General features: G+C 42.0%; 1 protein-coding gene across 4 annotated transcripts in view; it reads left to right on the forward strand.

Moving 5' to 3' along the window:
- VPS26C (VPS26 endosomal protein sorting factor C) overlaps positions 1–20,797 on the forward strand; it is a 250,076-nt gene that overhangs the window by 21,078 nt on the left and 208,201 nt on the right. For all 4 annotated transcript variants that reach the window (XM_085621271.1, XM_085621269.1, XM_085621270.1 and 1 more), the window contains exon 2: positions 6,396–6,539. In XM_085621271.1, the coding sequence (XP_085477397.1) occupies positions 6,396–6,539 (144 nt within the window). The remainder of the gene's footprint in view (positions 1–6,395; positions 6,540–20,797) is intronic.

Consider the following 20,797-nt stretch of genomic DNA (forward strand, 5'->3'; position numbering starts at 1 on the left):
TTGGTCCAGTTGATGATAGGAGCCGGGTTAGAGTAGGTCTTCAAGAGAGCGGAGCAGATTGGAGGGAGTGGGGAAGGCAAACGACCAGGGATGTAATACCCAGGGATACTTGGAGAGGAATACCGACTGCCAATAGGTATAGTTGTTTGGAGATGGTTGACTGACTCCCTTCGATTATTGGGGCTACGCATGTTTGCCGTGAGGGCCCCAGTAAGCCAAATAGAAGAGCTAATCATTTGGCGTATGGTAACTCAAAAGTTAAACATGAGGGCAGGGACAATGATGTAGTAGTGGCTTCCACCTCTTTGTGCCCATTGGTAAAGGGGTTAGACAGACAAGAGCCTGCAGTGCTTAAAAGTACTGGCGACGATGGTGAAAGAGAATCAGCTTGTCAACAACCCCAAAATACTGCTGTGGGGGATGTTGGAGAAAATGCCATACCGACAGAAATAGGTATCCGTATTGGCACTGCCTTAGACCTAGGGACCTTAGCAGATGTTCAAAGGGGGAAGCTGGCCCTCCTATCTTGGAATATAGCGGGCCTGTCGAACAAGGTAAAGGACCCCATTTTTCGAGCATTTATTGATAACTATGATATTATCTGCTTTCAGGAGTGTTGGGAACAGGCTGAAATACATCTAGCTGGGTATCACACGTATTTTTCTACTGCATTACAGACTAGGAGGGGTAGATGCTCCGGTGGGCTCGGTACATATATTTCTAATACCACTAATCTGACCATTAAGCACCAGACCACCGGGGGGCATAATTATTATCCGGTACTTTTTCTCAAAATGGGAGGAAATCAACATATTACACTTGTAAATTTGTATAACAACATACCAAAGGAAGATCAAAAAAGAGTTTTGGAAGAATTAAATAACTCTTTACGATATGGGACAGATCCCGCGCATAATGATAGGTGCATTATAATGACGGGTGATTTCAATTGTCATCTATGACCCCATAGCAACTTGGGTATATGTGGAATGGTTAATCTTACGGGTGATCCCTGTACTCACTTTGAGCATTCTATGATGGGAAATTTGTTTAATAACTTAATTTATGACTGGAACCTGGGTTTTGCAAACAAACTATGTAGCCCCCAGGTTAAATTCCAACCCACCTTCAATGGACGGGGTCTGCGGTCTGTTATAGATTATACACTGGTCACTACTAGCTATCATCATAGTATCCTGACGTTTAAAACCGAGGACATTGCACTGAGCGATCACTTCCCGATCAGTTCAACCTTTGATACTGGGGCGAGCAGTAGAATTGTATCTAATGTAGTTGAAAATTTATATCGCCATGGTATTTCGCTGGCGAGAACAAATGGTTATTCAATAAAATGGAGTAAGGTTGACCCCACAAATTTTTTGCCGAGCCTAGTAGTGGACCAGTATAGTAACTTCATGACGTGCCTAGAGGAAACCCCTGACCCAATTGCGGTCATTGTGGCTTTTCAGAAGATTACAGTACAAATTGGTATTAAACTGACAGGAACACTAAACGGGAAGGGGAGAGACATAAGGCAGAGGGTTGGTTTAACTCGGAGTGCAGTAAAGCGCATACTTATTTAAAGCAGACATTAACAAAAATTACCTAAAAATCAGCAAGACATTAAATCTGCTAGAACAGCCTATAAAATCACCCTACATAAACGGAGATTAGAGTTGAAGGAGAATGCGTGGGGTGCTCTATTAAAGGCGTGCTCTCTGAGAGATGATACTGCCTTCTGGAGAGCAGTAAATGCTCCTTTCTTTGTCGAAAGGAAATCTGACCTGGTAGAGGTTGCTATAGAGGAGCCTGTATGGGTCAATCATTTCACTGAGCTATATAAGAAAGATGACTCGGTCAGTTTAGAAAGTATTTGTCATAACCAGTTGACTGTTATTGAGACTATCCCTCCTGTCTTGTTCCCTTTGGGGATCTTTTTCTCCACCGCAGAGGTGGAACTAGCCTTATTAGAAAGCTCTAACAACAAAGCCCCAGGACCCGATGGAATTCCCATAGACATATATAAGGATAATATTCCCTTATGGGCTCCGCTCCTGACAAACGTGTTAAACAGTTGTAATAATAAAGGATTTCCATCTACGTGGCAGGAAGCGATAGTAGTGCCCATTTTTAAAAAGGGAGATCGAAATGACCCCAAATGTTATAGGCCCATTTCACTACTTGACTCTTTGATGAAAGTGGCAGGTAGAATTATTTTAAATAGATTGCAAATATGGGCCAAGGATAGTGGTGTTCTTTCTAAGTTCCAGTATGGCTTTAAGTCAGGTTTGGGTACTGTTGAACAAGGACTTAATCTGGCTATAATAAGCGGTAAATACGTGGTGGCAAAAAAGGGAAACCTATTTATGACATTTGTAGATCTAAGTTCAGCTTTCGATTGTTTGAGTCATGAGGTTATGTGGGACACTTTAATAGGGCTCGGCATTGACTCAAACATTCTTAATTTTATTAAAGGGCTGTATAGAGGGGCAGGGGCAAAGGTACGTTTTGGTAAAAAAGGTGAATGTACAAACAAATTCCCAATAATGAAAGGTGTTCGACAGGGCTGTATTTTGGCACCTTTTCTTTTTAACTTATATATAAATGGTGTGGCAGACTTCTTAATAAAACTAGATGTAGACTATCCTCAAATTGACGGCACGGCGGTGCCCATTTTATTGTACGCAGATGATGCGGTTATAATGGCAAGAACCCAAGTAGGCCTCCAAAAGGCGTTAACCAGTTTCTCAGTATACATGGGATCTAGGGTCTTAAAAATTAATATTGGGAAAACTTTTACCATGTGCTGCTCATCAAGAAACAAGATTTCTTGTAATACTTTTTTAGAGCAGTCTAAGATAGGACTAATAAGTACTTTTTCATATTTAGGGATTGTTTTTAACAAAAGAGGTACCTGGACAACAGCGGTTAGCACAAGGAACCTTGCATTTGCTCGTGCAATAGGCGCAGTAAAGCAGTTTGCCAATAAATTGGGGGGTAGGCCTGTTCGTATCTTGATGGATATTTACAAGGCAAAATGTATGTCAACTGCCATGTACAGGGCTGGTATTTGGGGGATTGCAGATTGTCAGGAAATCCAAGCAAAGGACATTTTTTTCTTGCGCTATCTGTTAGCTGTCCCCAAATCCACCTCCACATATGTTTGCCACAAGGAACTAGATTTGGTTTACATATCTGATTTAATTAAGATAAGTCCATTATTGTTATGGCATAAGATATGGACCTCTACGGCAACTGATTTTAATAGAGCTATTTTGGAGGATTGTATTAAATCTGAGGGATCTAAAAATATCCAGTGGCTTTCCTATGTAAAGGAATTTATGACTAATATGGGCCACCCACTATATTTCAATATCCCCTCCTCGCTATCCTTGATTTCCAGAAAGGAATTAAAAGAATGCTGTTTTGCTTTTCTGGAGAACCAACGATGGTTGGAGGAGGGGAGGAAGGTATCCGTTATCCAACATCATTTACTTTTAAAGGGTCCTGGTTTGCAGCTTTATCTATCTCCCGAGCAATCTAGTTACAATAGAACGTTATTAGCTCGGCTGAGAACTGGTAGTTTTTTCAGGCTGTTAACCTTTCCAGATACCAACGATTGGTCGTTTAATTTAACCAAATGCCCATGTGATGATCTTTCCATGCAATCAACAATCCATTGTGTTTTGTTTTGTAAATTTTATGCATGGGGGAGGAAGAGATATTTGATACCTCTGTTAAAGACCTGGGGTTTGAGACAGTGTAGACCTGCTTTACTTAAGTTGCTTTTATTGGAAGATGAAATGTCCATATATGCTGTATCCAAGTTTTTAAAATTTGCAATTAGATGTAGATCCTCTATGGCCTAATTTAAATTCTGTTTTGTATCAGACAGTCCTAATACGATGTACTTAAAGTGTTATGTATTTCGATTTCTATAATTGTGTTATATTGTATGCATCATTTTTATAGTGCTTTTATGATTTTTTTTATTGAAATCGAATAAAGCTATCTTTGACTTGACTTGATGGCATATGAACTTGAAGTCTTTGCAGTACCTGACACTTCTTGAACAGGGGGCAAGCTCTACCTCAAGCCCGTGGAGAAACTCCCAAAAAGGAAGTTGCAGAAAGTTCAGTCCAGTCCTTTCACTCCCAAGACAGAAGCAGCCACTGCAGTCCAACACAGCAAAGCACACAGCAAAGTGGTAGTCTCTCCTCACAGCTTATCCAGTGCTTGTTCTTGGCAGTCTTCTTCGTTTCAAAAGAGTTCTAAAGTTCTGGGGTCTGGGCCCCAATATTTATACTCCAATTTCCATTGTCCTATCCGGCAGAGAGTGTCTGTACTTAGTCCAAACCAGTTTGGTTCTCTCTGGCCCAGCTTACCAGTAGGAGGCGGGGACAGCATTGTCTACAGCACACCAGGCCCATTCAGGTGCAAGGAAATCTCCACCCACTACTCTAAATGCAGCCCAGGCATATTCATCCCAGCCCTGACCCATCCAGACTCTCTGGAGCCACTGCACATCTAAAGCCCCTGTCACTCCAAAGCCAGACAGTAAATACACATCCTAGCAGAGGCACACAGGATGGCTAAGCAAGAAAATACATACTTTCTAAAAGTGGTATTTTCAAACACAGAATGTAAAAATCCCATTTACTAAAAGACGCACCTTTTAGATTCTGAGTTCAGGCATACTAAACTTTATTTGTCTGCAGTACTTCTACGCATCTGTTGGAAGAAACGTGTCTCTCTCTCTCTCTGGGACAAACTGGTGCTTAATTATAAGGCGGACAGCCAACATTAATTCATTTGCTCTGTTAAGTAATTTTCAGCTCCGTCTACATTAGTCATTAGACTGGAGGAGAATAAGTAAAGTAACAACATGAAGTCCTGAAAAGCTACTCCTCATGGGAGTTAAAGTGGAAGTTCAACCCAGTATGTTTTGGGGCACCGAATGACCGACAATCTCGCATCTTGGACTCCTAAAGTAATTCTATTTTTTTTTGTGTAATTTCTGTTACGTTCTCTAACTTTAACAGCAGAGAGCTAACAACAGTGTTTCAATAATAGTTACATAGTAGAGCAGTCTTAAGCATAACGTTCGGCAGTCCAAGAGAGCTAAGGCTTCTTGAGGTAGTGGTTGACTCCTGAGGTAGCCTCGTTGAGTGCTTTATTGAGGTAGCACGAAAGTCTTGAGGCAGCTTAATTTTATTGCACATTTGTCTTGAAGCGGGCATCTTTATCTCACTTTTTCACTCATTTCTGTCCAACGATCACTTCACATTGCTGTTTAAGCTTATTTATATACAAAGCTGTAGACCTGTGGCTGACAGTTGTGTACATGTTCATAATTGTTGACTGGAAATAGTTAGAACTAGATATCTAGAAAAAGTACATCGCCTGCGACATCCATGGACTGCAGTCGAGGAACGAGGTCTGTTTTTTTGATTATTCTTAGAAGTGACACATTTGTGGGGCTGAGAGTACCTGTAAGCAAAGCGTACACACATGGGCTAACTTTATTATCCTTAATTAGAAGATCTTAAAAGTGTGAAAGTGGAAGAGCCCATGGGTGCTGGAAATACTGTGAGTAAAGAGGACTGTACCTAAATTGTCTGCATTTTGGATAAAATGGTAATGTGATGATTAAATGATGTTGGTTACATAACTCTTCAACTGTGTAATGTGATCTTTGGACACATTTCCAACTTCTCAATTTGCAGAGTTAACTGATTTTCCCAATGTATTGCTGTATGTTTGAGAGCATGTCGCTGAAATACACCTGCTCGAGAACCCACTGGGAGTGTCTAGGGTGATCTGGGGCACTGCTAAAATGGGTACGTCCGAAATAACTCAACATTTGGCAGTTAACCCTCTCTTTAATCTTAAAATTAGCAAACCAGAAAGAAGTTATAAAAGCGAGGACATAGCAGACAGAAGTACAAAGAATAAGAACTGCTAGTGTTATAACCAGGGCCACTGGAATAATGTGGTAATAAAGGACATATTATGTGCATTATTATCTTACAGGTTTGACTTTTTAACATACATTGATACCCAAGGGATCCTAATGATCTAAAAATTAAACTAAATCATGCTGGTGGGGTGTGGAGGTAAAAAAGCCTCAGTTATCTGAATTGGAAGCACGGCGCTTAGGATTCAAATAAAACCTGTATGAGTACGAATGGTTAGCAATTGAAGTTCCAGTTGAGAACATTGTGTTGGGTACACTGACCAAAATGAATATTATTGTACTGTCATGTTAATTTTTATTGAATACATAGTGAAAATACAAACAAACTAAACAGCATTTGGATATATTTGTTGTGGCTAGCTCTACCTCTAAATTGAAATTTGTTGTCCAATGACATTTTCTCAAATTTAAATTTCAGGAAATTCTTTCAGGAGTGGTGGTTATCATGAGCAAAGACACTGTACAACACCAGGGAATTTCCTTAACGATGGAGGGATCTGTAAACCTTCAGCTCAGTGCTAAAAGTGTTGGTGTGTTTGAAGCCTTCTATAATTCGGTGAAGGTAAGGACAAGATCATGTTGGCTTTTCTGTTCATGACACACAGGGCTTACCTAACCCCCCAACGGTTGTCAAAGATGATGGCAGGGCCAGATGCAAGAAATATGGCTTGGAGAAAGCATCTGATCTACATATGTTTAAGGAATGCCCGGCCATTGCTGACTTTTGGGTAAAAGTGGGTTAAACTATTTCTGATATTTTGAGCCTTCAGATTCAATTCAGCCTCTCCGTAATAAACTTTGGGATTTCAAGCGAAGTCACTGGCTCAGCAAAATGCTTCCTTTTTTATGCTATTCTTTTGGCCAGGAGGGAAATATGTAAAAAATGGGTGGAAAGCTCATCTCCACTGCATGCTGAGTGGTTGTCTAAAGTTTTGTTGATATCCAGGTTGGATTTGAGTGGGACCCAGGGTAGGAGGAAGAAAGCATACTGGGATTTTCTATTAAGATGGTCGAATGCTGAGGTATGCGAAAACTGGTGAGAAACTTAAAACGGGTATCCTCTTTTAACGGAAATGGGTACTTTGATTATGCCTCTCAGGATCTCTCCAGACTGGGTTGGGCACAACCGTTCCTATATTGCCAACATTAACAGTCATCAGTGCTAACTGGATTACATTGGAGAGTGACTGTGCCCTTTCTTTTGGGACTGTGCCATCTTAGTCCGCCGATGTACCAGCAGGTGGGCGACTTCCCCTCCAAATACCTGCCTTCTAATAACATACAAGGTACTGGCGGCTAGTTTGGTCACTGTGGTCAGAGGTGAATGTAGACAAAAAAAAAGATCATTTTGACTTCTGCAACAGTATGCCTGGAGACAAGACTCTAAACCTAATGTTCTTATTTTGGTGTTCTCAGAGCTCCAGATTTTAAACAATATCGATAGGCTAACGGTTCCTGTAGTTGTGTGTCACCAGGTAAAGGTAATGAGGGGGTCTTCCTTATTAGGAAGTAATGCCCTCACACACACTTTGGGATGTCATGCTTCATCAACTGGCTTAACTCCTCGTGGGGTCGGCGCTGCAATACCCCACGTGCCCAGCGAGAGGGCTCTTTAGCGGAGATCTTTTGATAAATATAGCAGTGATGATGATTGTAGGTGTGTGGGATAAGTGAAGTTGTGAGTTTAAAAATAACTAGGGAGTACCAAAAATATTTTTTATCCGGAGTCCCCTTGATAACGATATAACCTACGTGTCGACTGTTTACTTCTTAATTATGAAGAAAAAATAATTCTAACACCATGTTTAGGTCATGTACGTCGACATGTTTCACGCCTCAGCGGTCCAGGAGGGATCCATTGCGTTTCATCAGGACCAAATGAGTAGTAATATATATATCCCTACCCTGAATAGGGTTGGGTGAATGAGTTTCTGTATCAAGTGATTATCAAAATGTTCATAGTAGGGAAGACAGGCCAAGAAAAGTACCTGCTAAAAGGTAAACCTACTAAGATTTCCTATGTCCCACCAGGAAGAGAAGAAAGTATAGTAAAATGAGAATTATATATACACCCTTGGTTTGCATACAGGGATTACATAGTAACATGAAAAACATCTTGTATAGAATCACAACATGCTAGGAATGCGATGAACAGCTCCTCTGGTGCATAGTGTCACACATCCCGAAAATTGAGGTGGGTGACTTCCATGATGGTTCATTATCACAACATAGTTGTATAACAGACACACAAGAAAAATATGAAAAACATGAAGTGGGTGACCCCTGGTAAGGGTAGGGATATGTTCTTACCCAACGGACTATAGTTTTGTGCACCCTGGGTCATGAGCAGAAGACCGCGTCTAGGCTGGGCTGAATAATATATGGAAGCGAGTTCAAGGTTGAACTGTTAAAATAACTTATGCAGGCTTTCTGTAGAAGGTGGAATGTCCCGCTCGGCATCTGCGGTACTTACTTTGGTTGTCGCAGTGTGCATCATAGTCACCTACCCATCCTTCTGCTAGCCCGTAGGTGAATATGGCCGGTTGCAAATATAGTTAAGTACACCACGGAATCTCCAGCTGTAGCCATAGCCGCGGCCCCTCAAAATTACCGTGAGCACATCTCAGAGATCACGTGAGCGGGGTTGCTGTAAGCCACACTGATTCACAGTGACTATGGCGGCCATCTTAAAATGTGCGAAATACTGAATATGTTGGGCTGCATATTGTTCTTTAAAGGGATATGAAGGCCACAGTGGCCAGACGGATGGTTCCGAAAGACCTGGTGTGGTAGACTTAAACTAAAAGGGCAACAGAAACCTACTATGAGGCACAGCTATAAGCAGATTATGAGGACGTACTGAGTGTAAAAGGACATGCTCATGATGTCAAGACTAATCCAAGAGTGTTATAGAATACAGACACTTCAAGAGGAGAAGATGATGTCCTGTGATTGTCTGGTGATTGCCTAGTGTCCTCGTCCAGGGTATGTCATCATTAGGAACGTGGGTGTGTGTCATGAGACCAAACACCCATAGTTGTTCTCTGTTGAACAGTGATTCAGCATTCCATCTATCATTGGCCAAGTGGATTGTCTACATGATAGTGTCTGCTGTGTGGTTCAAATCTAAAAAGTGAGATGTGGTTGCCCTTTTGCAGCGGATATTGCTCCGATGTTCGGTAATTCTGGTTTTGATCATCCTAGTGGTCATCCCAACATAGCCAAGTGTGCAGGGGCAGCTAATAAGGTAGATACAGTTCTTTATATTGAAATTTGTGTGGCTCCTTTGTTCCCATGGGTGGGTTTCCCCCAGATCAAGTGTCTTCGTTTCTCCTGTGAAGGCACATACAGAACAAGCTCCACACGGGTAATGACCTGTTACTGGTGGTAGGCCCCTCAATGTCCGTTGGGACTCCTTGGGGGGAGTAGGGTGTGTGTGCACAAGGAGATCTCTTAAATTGTTTGTGCGTTTATACACGAACAAGGGGTCAATAACGTCTAAGGTGCCTATTTTGAGAATAAGTGTATGATTTTTTGAACTTTGTTCGAATTGGGCTTGAAGGTCATCACACAGGTGAGATTGGCGACAGGTTCCTTCATTCTTGTTTCCAGGAGGGATTCAGGGATTAACAATTATTATTTCTCCCCCTTTTATACACTTGGTTAATGATCCTGAAAGGATAGTGGCTTGCAGTCACGTTAGTACTCCGCTCCCTAGCCTGAGTGTCGTATTCCTTGAGGGTGTTGCAGCTTCATCATAAGCGGTGAAATTGCCCCACCAGAAGGTTATCTTGTAGGGCTTTAGAGTGGTAGCTGTCATAGAGAAGGAGAATGTACTGGTCTGTCGGTTTCTTGTAGCTTTCCTGGCTTCTCTTGAGATCCATAGGTCCAAGAATGTTCCGGCACAGTGCTGGTGAATTTAAGAAATTGGTTGAGTGTATTGATCCAATGGCATACATCTTCACACATATACATGTCCCCATGCCACAGGATAAGAATGTCACACAATGATGAACCTACACAATATAATGATGTTGGTCCTATATGGGTTCCTATCCGTGAGAATGTGTTCTCCTTCAAAAGCCACCATATAGACATAGCCTAAGCTTGGCGCATATGTGCTGCCCATCGAAGTGCCTTGTATTTGGTGGTATAGTGAATCCTTACATTTGAAAAAGTTTTCTTTGAGAGCTATAAAAGCACATTCCACAATAAACCCGATTGGGGTCCTTGATTCACAGAGTGCTTCTGCCGTGAGGGTCGTTTCCAGCACTTCAATAGTGGCATCTTGTGGTATGGTTGTGTATAGTGCTTCAACATTTAATGTGATTAGAAGACTGATGTTGGCGTTCGGGTGAGGTTCTGTAGAAGATTGAGTACATCTGTGGTGTCTTTCAGATAAGTAGGTGTCTTCAGCACAATAGGTCTGAGGAAGTAATCGCAGAACTTGCTCAGGTGCTCAAGAAGAGAGTTGATGCCCAATTCATAAGGCCTCCCGGGTGGGTCCCCTTGTGGATCATGGGTAATGTGTAGAAATATGGGATTTTAGCTTTGAAATTGACCAGGAAGTTGGCCTCACTTTGAGATATCCATCCTTCTGTCTCTGCTGAACTGACCACATTTTTGTTCTTGATGGTTAACCTTTCTGTCGGGTCTGTGACAATCAGATAGTAGTATCGACTGTTGGAAAGTTGGCATAGGCACTCTTCATCGTAGGTTGTGGCATCTTGGAGCACAATGGCTCCACCCTTGTCTGCAGTTTTTACTATCATAGATGGGTTCTCCGTGATAGTACATATGGTATTCCTTTCCCAATTGGATAGGTTGGTAAAAGGGATGCAGAGGGGTTATTTTACCCACATCTTGGAGCACTGCTTTCTTGAAGGTTATCACTTTACTGGGCATCAGTGCTGTCTGTGTAAACCTCGAGGGTTTGCGTAGGCCTGAATCTCCGGAGTCTCTGCATGGTTAATCTTTAAAAAACGCCTGCAGTCGAATTTTGCGAAAGAACTGCTGGAATTCAGAATTAAGTTGAAAAAGGTCCTCCTTGGGAGTAGGGACAAAACCTAGGCCTTTCTCTCAAACTCTATATTTATCTCTGGTTAGGGTGTGGGAGGATAAATTAACTACGAGTTCTTTGTCGTCATCGTGTAGCTCGTGAGTCGCATCTAGGGTTCCAGTTCTTGCCATTGTACTCTCTTGTTGTGCCCTTTTCTTCTGCCTCTTCCTCTTCCCCACCCTCTGTTGATAAAAGGGAGTTGAGGAAATATTGGTTGGTACTTATGGAAATGTTGTTGGGGTGGCATTAGGTACATGGGATGCCACATCCTTGGGGCCGCAATGTATGGGCCCCTATATTGGTTGCTCTGGAAAGGGGCCATGGGGTAAACAAGAAGGAAAGGTGGGTAATTGCTTCTTTGATTCTTATGATTGCCCCAACTGTCAATACTTTAAGTGCTGCTAAAGGGCCGATCTTCCTATTTGAGGTGGAGGAACCAATGTCAGATGATGTTTTCCCCTTTGGTGCCTGGATATCTTCTCTTGTGTAGGGATATATCTTTTCCCTGTCAAATCTTTTGACATCTTTCTGAAGTTTGGTAATTTTCTGCTGTGTGAGGTAGTCTTTGTGTTCATTCATCTCCGCACTGATCTCTGCAAGACGGGTCTTAAATGTTGATATGCTAATACCTGCTCTTAGTGCATTCACTGCGACAGGTATCTTGATCAGCAGTGGGTCAGAGAGGCGCATGGCTGTATTAATGATCAACATCAGCCAGTTGCGGATGCATTTCCGTGCAATCTTAGACCATTCACGTCTAAAGATGATGTAGTCTAAAAAGATATGTGGTGTGAGGGTCACCAGGAGGCCATTTGGGGCAATGTTGGCCTTGGGTACTCGGTCATCATTGACCCATGTAAAGCAATTTTAACCTGTTGTTTCTTTAGGGCAGCTAACAAGTTCCAGTCCTCTGTATGACTGCTCGAAGCTGTGGGTCCATCAGCTCCCAAAAGTGAGGGTGTTTCCATATTTCCGCCACTATATCGTCATCAAGACTAAGTCCTAAGTTTTCCGTCATGATGAAACCTTGGGGTTTATCATGTGTTATAAGGGTGTCTGTGTAGTCGAGGGTAAGATATGTAAACAATGCTAATGGAAAAGAAAAAAGAAAGTGATAGAATGTCCTACGGCTGTGGTGGCGCACAAAAACATAAATCACAAGAAGAGCACATTTGCGCTGAGCTTAGCCTGTCTCTATGTGGCGAATTTTGAAGGAGAACACATTCTCGTGGTTAGTAACCCATATAGGAAAAACATTATTGTATGGCGTAGATTCATCAATGACATTCTTATCCTGTGGCATGGAGAAATGTCTACGTGTGAAGATTTCTGTACTTGACTTAGTACCCTCAACCCATTTAATAAATTCACCAGCACTGTGTCGGATCATGCAGTACCGTTCCTGGACCTATGGATCACAAGAGAAGCCAGGAAACTGACAATAACAAACTACAAGAAACCGACAGACCGGAACATTCTCCTTCTCTATGACAGCCACCACCCTACAGCCCTACGAGATAACCTTCCGGTGGGGCAATTTCTCAGCTTATGGCAGAACTGCAACACCCTCAGCGAATACGACGGTCAGGCTAGGGAGCTGAGTACTAGCCTGACCACATGCCACTACCCTTCCAGGATCATTAACCAAGCGTATAAAAGGGCCAGAAATAATCATCATGAATCCCTCTAGGAAACAAGAATGAAGGAACCTGTCAACAATCTCACTTGTGTGACGACCTTTACGCCCTCTTCCAACCAAGTTCAATAAATCATAAAGAAACACTGGCCTATTCTCAAAACTGGCACCTTAGATGTTGACCCCTGGTACGCGTATAAGCGCATGAACAATCGAAGAGATCTCCTTGTGCACACACGCCCTACTCCTCCCAAGGAGTCCCAACGGCCATTGTGGGGCCTGCCACTGGTAACGGGTCATTACCCGTGTGGGGCTTGTTCTGTATGTACCATCACACGAGCAACCCAGACACTTGATCTGGGGGAAACCCACCCATGGGAACAAAGGAGCCGCACAAATTGCAATACAAAGAACTGTATCTAACTTATTAACTGCCCCTACACACTTTGCTATGTAGGGGTGACAACTAGGACGATCAAAACCAGGATTACTGAACATCAGAGCAATAGCCGCTGCTCCAGGGCCACCACGAAAATGTAATCTCACATTTTAGATTTGGACCACACAGCAGACACCATCATGTGGACAATTCTTGTGGCCAGTGATAGATGGAATGCCGTATCACTGTTCAAGAGAAAACAACGATGGGTGTTTCATCTCATGACACACACCCACGGTCCTAATGATGACATACCGAGTGCACCTGGTAATCACCAGCCCATCACAGGACATCTTCTCATCTTGGAGTGTTTTTTCTATAACACTATTGGATTAGTCTTGACATCATGAGCATGTCCTTCTACAGTTATTACGTCCTCATAACCTGCATATAACTCCGCCTCATTACACGGCTCTTCTTTGCCACTAATAATATAATGGGACTCCCTCGCATCCGGGAATGACAGAGCTAAAACCTTTGTTGAAAACTAGGAACCTAAACTCACTAGATACCTGCGCATTTCTCCTCTCTCAAATCCATTAGGAGTACAGAACCATCTGACGTGTCCTTCCTTAAACTATGTACAATCCAAGTAGGGCATTTTCTCCTTGCCCACTTTTTGAACACTTGTTGACCATCTGTGATTTTATTTGGTGCAACCCCCTACCTGACGTTTGGAGAGCACCTCCAGCTTCCTATTTTCATTTTTCATTTTTCCTTCTTCTCTGACGCCTAATTATCCTAACCGATCATCCCTCATTATTAGGGAGAGTTATACGACATGGCCCTTATGGTTAGACCTATGGCACCTTGCTACTTATTCCTTAAGTAGATTTATGTTGCCATTTTAGGTTTTATATCTACCTCACCAGGTCTTTGGGACCATCTGTCTGGCCACTGTGGCCCTCATATCCCTTTCAAGAAGAATATGCTGCCTGCCACATTCAATATTTTGCACATTTTAAGATGGCCTCCTTAGTCACAGTGAATACGTCTGGCTTACCGCAGTCCCGCTGACGTGACCTCTGAGACGTGCTTACGGTGGGAGATTCCTTGGTGTACTTAATTATGTTTGAAACCGGCCACATTCACCTTCGGGCTAGCAGAAGGAATCGTAGGTAACCTTGATGCACACCGCGACAGCCGAAGTAAGTACAGCAGATGCTGAGCGGGACATTCCACATCCTACCGAACACCTGCATAAGTTATTTTTTAACAGTTCTGCCTTGTACACGTTTCCATCAATTTTTCGGCGTAGCCTAGATGCGTTCTCCTGCTCAAGACCCAGGGTGCACGAAACTATCGTCCGTACCTAAGGGTAAGAACATATCCTTCCCTTAGCAGGGGTCACCCACTTCAAGTTTTTCATGTTTTTCTGGTGTGTCTCTGTGTCTGTTATACTACCATGTCGTGATAATGAACGATCATTATTAATTCACCCCAATTCTTTTATTTTTTTTATTTTTATTTTTATTAAAGAGTATCATGACACTAATCGTCCATCAAAATGAAATGTCACAAGAGAAAGAAATACAAGAAACTAACCACGGCATGCATCATCTATATCATCAGTATCATGACTCTTATTTTACAATTTTCCACCCCGAACCCCCCCACAAAAACCCACCCAGCCCCCCCATGGTTGCTGTGGCTAGGAGATAAACATGAAAAATGAATTACACAGTAAACCAATTATCCCGGCAGATTAATAGCTCCAGAGCACAATATATACAATATATGCAATATATATACATTAGAATCATACTACACTTAGTTAAAAAATCATTAATTTGCACGATCCAGCCAATTAATTAGTGGTGCCCAAATTAATTCCCCATTTCTACGGGCCCCTCTTTCTGTAAACCAAAAGCTCCCACTTCCCAACATTTATAAATTTGCTAAACCACTCATGTCCTGATGGAGGTGTAGGATCTAGCCAAACAGTTGCTAAACATAGTCTGAGTGTAGCCATAGAAACAAAACATAACTTCTGCTCTGAGAGCGTCATATTCGCATCGACTACCCCCAATATAACTGCCTGAGATGATAGTTGAAGCGTATGATGAAACATTATCTCTAACCATTGTTTAACTTTGTTTAACAGAGGAATTAAATTAGGACAAGAAGAAAACATATGAATAATATCGACCGCAAACTCCCCGCATCTAGGACAGTTAACTCCCGAGATCCCACCCCATTGATGTATACGCTGTGGAGTTATATACAAATTATGCCAGGTTTTAAAACATTGGACCTGGAGATTTGCAGATAGGGTGGAAATATAACTAAGCCGTAATGACTCTTCGCAAACCTCCTGTCCGGCATGCAATCCGGTATACCATCGGCCAAAGTGTTTATATAAATCATCTTTCCTTCTTTCATTAATCATTTTATAAATTGAGGATATAGTGGAATGCCCACCTCTAATAGCCTCAAGTAATGGGAAAGAAATCCAACTAACAGTCTTCCGAGAGAGAAAGTCCCGGATCTGTAAAAACTTTAAAAAATGTTGATTGCCAAGATTAAATTTCCGTTTTAAATAATCAAATGTCCTTACCCCATTGTCCGAAACTAAATCCCCTAGCTTACTAACTCCTTGGGCCCTCCAGTCTCTAAAAAACCCGTCAGCAAAAATTTGAGGCAAGAGAGTATTTCTATTAACTGGAGTGTAAATGTGTATTCTTCCTATATTAAATAGTTTCCGAAAAGATGTCCAGACTTTAAAGGCAGCTAGTAAACCTTTAAACCTCACACGTTTGAAATATGCAAAATCTATATACCTAAATAAAACCCCTGAAACTTCTTCTCCATAAACTAACTTATAGGTTGATTTCTCCGAATCCTCGAAATCTGGACAATCCAGCAACACAGAGATATGTCTCAGGGTAATTGCCCAATAATACATCTGAAAGTTGGGCACAGACCAGCCCCCCCTTTCTCTTGGTAACGTCATAAATTTAAAGGCTCGTCTGGGTCTTCTCCCTGCCCACAGAAACCATGAAACTATACGTTCTATTTTTTTAAACCATATTGGGTCAAACAATACAGGGATAGCTCTGAAAAGATACAATATCTTCGGTAATAAGAGCATTTTTACGACATTACATCTCCCCATAAGTGTTAGCTGAAGGTTATTCATCCTACGAGCATCTTTTTCAATCTTACACAACATCGGTTTAAGATTAATCTCCACAATTTCTTCTGGATTTGAGCTTATTAGGATTCCAAGGTATTTTGCAGTATCAGTAACCCTAGAGTCCACCAATAAAATCTTGTCATTACAAATAATTTGGGGTTTTGACTCCGTAAGATGATAGCCTGACAGTCTGCCAAATTGAGATGTCAATTTTTGTATTTCCAGCAATGCCTGTTCCGGTAAATCTGTTAAGATGGCGAGATCATCTGCATAACCCAATATTTTAGTTTCACCACCCTTGGATTTCACTGGACTAATCAGATTGTTCAAAAGAATTTTTTTTATTAAAGGATCTATATAGATGGCAAATAGTAAGGGGGAGCAGGGACAGCCCTGTCGAGTGCCTCTAGAAATATTAATAGTTCCCGACTGAGTCCCCATAATTGAAATTTGTGCTGTGGGTTGTCTATACATATTCTGTATTGCTGTAATAAATCCTTCTCCAAAACCATAATGTCTCAAAACCGCCCATAAAAAGGGCCAGGAGACCCTATCAAAAGCCTTCTCCGCGTCAAGCAGAATTAAGGCCATAGGGTCCCCTGAAACCCTAGTGAAGTCAAACAGTGTAATTGTACGACGAATGTGATTAATTGTTTCCCGTCCTGGGACAAAGCCATGTTGATAAACAGAAACCAGCGTCTTAATCACCTTAGAAAACCTCCTAGCAAGCACCTTTGCATACATTTTTATATCGCTATTGACAAGCGTAATTGGACGGTATGATCCCATGTCCATTGGGTTTTTATCTTTCTTTAAAAATGTAATGATTCGGGCCTTCTGCCAGGACTCTGGGGAAGATTCTCCCTTCTGCACTATCCTAAATAAAGCCAACATAACAGGAGTAAGTTGAGGCTGGAATATCTTATAAAATTCTCCTGGTAGATAATCTGGGCCAACATCTTTCCCCCCCGGAAGAGAATCTACAGCTTGCAAAAGCTCTTCCATACTAATTTCAGCAACTAATAAATCACGTTCTTCTGGAGGTAGTGTATCAACGCCTATCCCCCGCAAATACTCTTGTATTTCCACCTGATGCATATCATTATCACTGATATCTTCACTGTACAGTTGTTGATAAAACTTTTGGAAGGCAAGCAGAATGTCCCCGTCCCCAGACACCAACCCAACATCTGGATCTTGGATATTTTTAATACGCGTAGCTGTTTCCCTCTCCTTAATTCTTGAGGCTAACATATGCCCTGCTCGCTCACTATTTTCAAACATTTTAGATTTCCAAATTAAAAATTTGCTGGCTGCCTTAGCCTGAGAGAGTTCAGTTATAGCTGATTTAGCTAAAATAATCCGAGTTTGAGCAGAGTCGCTATCTCCGCCCATCCGTATCTGAGCAACAAGGTTCTGCTCTGCTTCTGCCAATTCTATATATAATCGCTGCAATTTAGCCTTTTCCTTCCTTTGAGATTCCCAGCCAAACCAAATTGTTTCACCCCTTACCCCTGCCTTTAATGTGTCCCACACATTCTGAATACCTGTGCTGTCGATATTTTCTTCCAGAAATCTAGTGATCCATGAAGACATATGATCAATATATTCCATGTCCTTGAGCAGGGCACGATTAAAAGTCCAGGCGTTGATTTGAGTCCTACAAACTAGTGTGTCTATTTCAAACAAAAGAGGATTATAATCCGACATTACTCGCGGAAATCTGATGATTCCAGAGCCATGAAGTAAAACGGGTGAAACAAAAAAATAATCCAACCTTGAACACATTCTATGCGGTGCAGAAAAATATGTACAGCCAGGATCATCCGGATTAAAAAAAGCCCATACATCAATTAAACCATGCAAATCTATTAGGTGCTGTAAAGCACAAAATACCCTTGGCTTTCTCCCAGTATAAACACTCCCTGTTTTGTTTAAAGTTCCACACTGTATATTAATGTTCAGGTCTCCGCAGATAATGAGCGGGGATGGCCATCCTACTAACTCTAGACTGAGCCAATTAACTAAATCCGGGTCATCCAGTACAGGACTATAAATAGAACAAAGTGTGAAATTTTTGCCCTGAAAGTTACCATAAACTATTACCCAACGACCCAAGCTATCCGCTGAGGAGCGAATAATATTGACCTTTCCTCGTCTTGCTAAAATTGCAACACCCCTAGTCTTAGCCTCAAATTTAGTCCAAGATACAAGCTGGAATCCCTCAATCTCCAAAGATTTATGACGGCTGGCTTCAACATGCGTTTCCTGCAGGCAGAGAACATCTGCCCGCAGGAAGCGCAGATCCTCCCCAATCCGGCGTCGTTTAGACGGATTATTAAGTCCACATATATTTATTGATACAATTCTTAAATTAGCCATACAGAAGAGAAAATCGTTCCAGTAGCCACTTCTGAACCCCTTGCATAGATTCAACTTTAGTTGAGTTATCATAAAATAGGTTTCCGACTCCTCCCAAAACAAATCTCCGTCCACAGCCCCCCCCCTCTGTATCGCATCCCTCCCTCCCCCCCCCCCCCCCCAAATACAGGCAAAATAGGTCAATGGACCCATATGATGGCTTCCATTACCCGAGTGTCCCAAGGTCGCTCCCTGTCTCTAAAGTCTCTAGTCCAGCATGCAAAAAAAAAAAATATATATATATATACCAGGTGCACTAGTAGAATCTTTACCCTTCCCCAAGTCCTTTAAGATATTCTTCAGCCTTTACCTCTGATGAAAATACCCGTGTTCTGCCAGAAAAAATAACCTTTAGGCGTGCGGGATTCATTAACACCACGCACCCTTTCTTTTGGAAGGGAACAATCAGTGAACGGAGTCGCCGCCTCTTTTCCACTGTTGTGTGGCAGAAATCTGGACGAATGAAAAAAGTTATGTCCTTCTACGCATCTTTTAGCATCAGGACGAGCTTTCTCAAAAATAGCTTGTCTCAAAAGAAAATTACCAAAAAAAATCAAAATTGCTCTTGGTTTAACTCCCAAATCTGGAGTCTTTTTCAGCGAAAGGGGAAACCGGTGGACTCTCTGTATCTCCGTATCCCACGACCAATGAGAAAGTTCTAGGAAGGCAGCTTTAAATAGTTTTAAAACAAAACCTCTAATGTCCTCTCCCTCCACATTCTCTTCTATTCCTAATAATCTAAGGTTATTTCTTCGAAGTCTATTCGCAGAGTCTTCCAGTTTCCACATTATGTCAGCCAGTCTATCATCATTTGTTGTGGTTTTCAAATCCGTCTTTTGTAGCCCCGCCTCGAGATCAACAATTCTTTCCTCCAGCGCAGTTGTCCTTGCAATAACCTCAGAACATGCTTTTGTATTTCTTCGAATTGCGCCCTGAATCTTCATCGTAGCAAGTTGAGCCCTTTTATGCTCTTGTCGTGCCTCCCCTGGTATTGACTTTAACAAAGCATAAATCGCGGAATTGGACGGAGGAGAGTTAGATTCCTCTTGCTCTTCTCTTTTTTCTTTTTTGTGAGCACAAGGTCCCTCTAGAACTGCTAGACTCATAGCAGCCTGAGTATAATCCCATTGAAGTTTATTGCAGGCTTCAGAGCCATCACTGTCCTCGGCCTCTAGGCCATGCTTGGAAACAGTCTTGGAATTATTATAGCGGGTAGAGGCCTTCTTAGATGTACCAGCTGTTCTTGGGGAGGAACCTAGCTCACCGCTTGAGGTTGAATTATCGTTAATAGACCCTCCTTCAAACTCAATATCCGACTCTTCTGCTACAGAAAAGAAGCTATCCCCATCAATCAGTTCAAGCAAGGAGTCCTTATTCTTTCCTGGCCTCCCACCAATGGGGGTTTGAAAAGTATAAGAAGTCACAACAGAGTCATTCGAACCCATTGGTTTTTCTCCACTAATAGCTTCATCGTTTATCTGAGGAGATATAACATTTGGTAATCCCAATGGAAGTTCAGAGTTAACCAGATCTCCAGCAGTTTTTGCAGCCCCTTCACCATATCCATGGACCCCTCGTTACCCTCCATTAATGAGCCCGCAGGGTTAATTACAGATACTAATGGGACCTGTAATTGATTTTTAACTAACGTGCTTCTTCCAGCAAACATTCCGGGGACCGTTAGCGTTTTCCCCTGGTCGGGATTGTCCATAGCAGAGGGTATCGTTCCTGGCTGACTAGAAACCTTAACCTTAGAAGAGTTGCTACAGGGCGGCTTCTCTGCGGTTTTATCCGCTTTATCTTCTTGCTTTCCCCTAATCTGGGCGGCTTTGCCGACACTCACCGCTGAGATCCTTCCAGCCGATTTCCCCGGTTTCTCAACCTTGTCCTTCCCTTAGCAGGGATCACCCACTTCAAGTTTTTCATGTTTTTCTGGTGTGTCTCTGTGTCTGTTATACTACCATGTCTTGATAATGAACGATCATTATTATTTCAACCCAATTTTCTTAATGTGTGACAGAGGAGTTGTGCATTCCACTCCTAGCATGTCATGATTCTACACAAGTTGTTTTTATGTTATTTTCTACTTCTTGTGGACAACCCAGGGTATGTATAACTCTCCTTTTACT

This window comes from Triturus cristatus, chromosome 8 (assembly GCF_964204655.1).
Source record: "Triturus cristatus chromosome 8, aTriCri1.1, whole genome shotgun sequence".
NCBI lineage: Eukaryota > Metazoa > Chordata > Amphibia > Caudata > Salamandridae > Triturus > Triturus cristatus.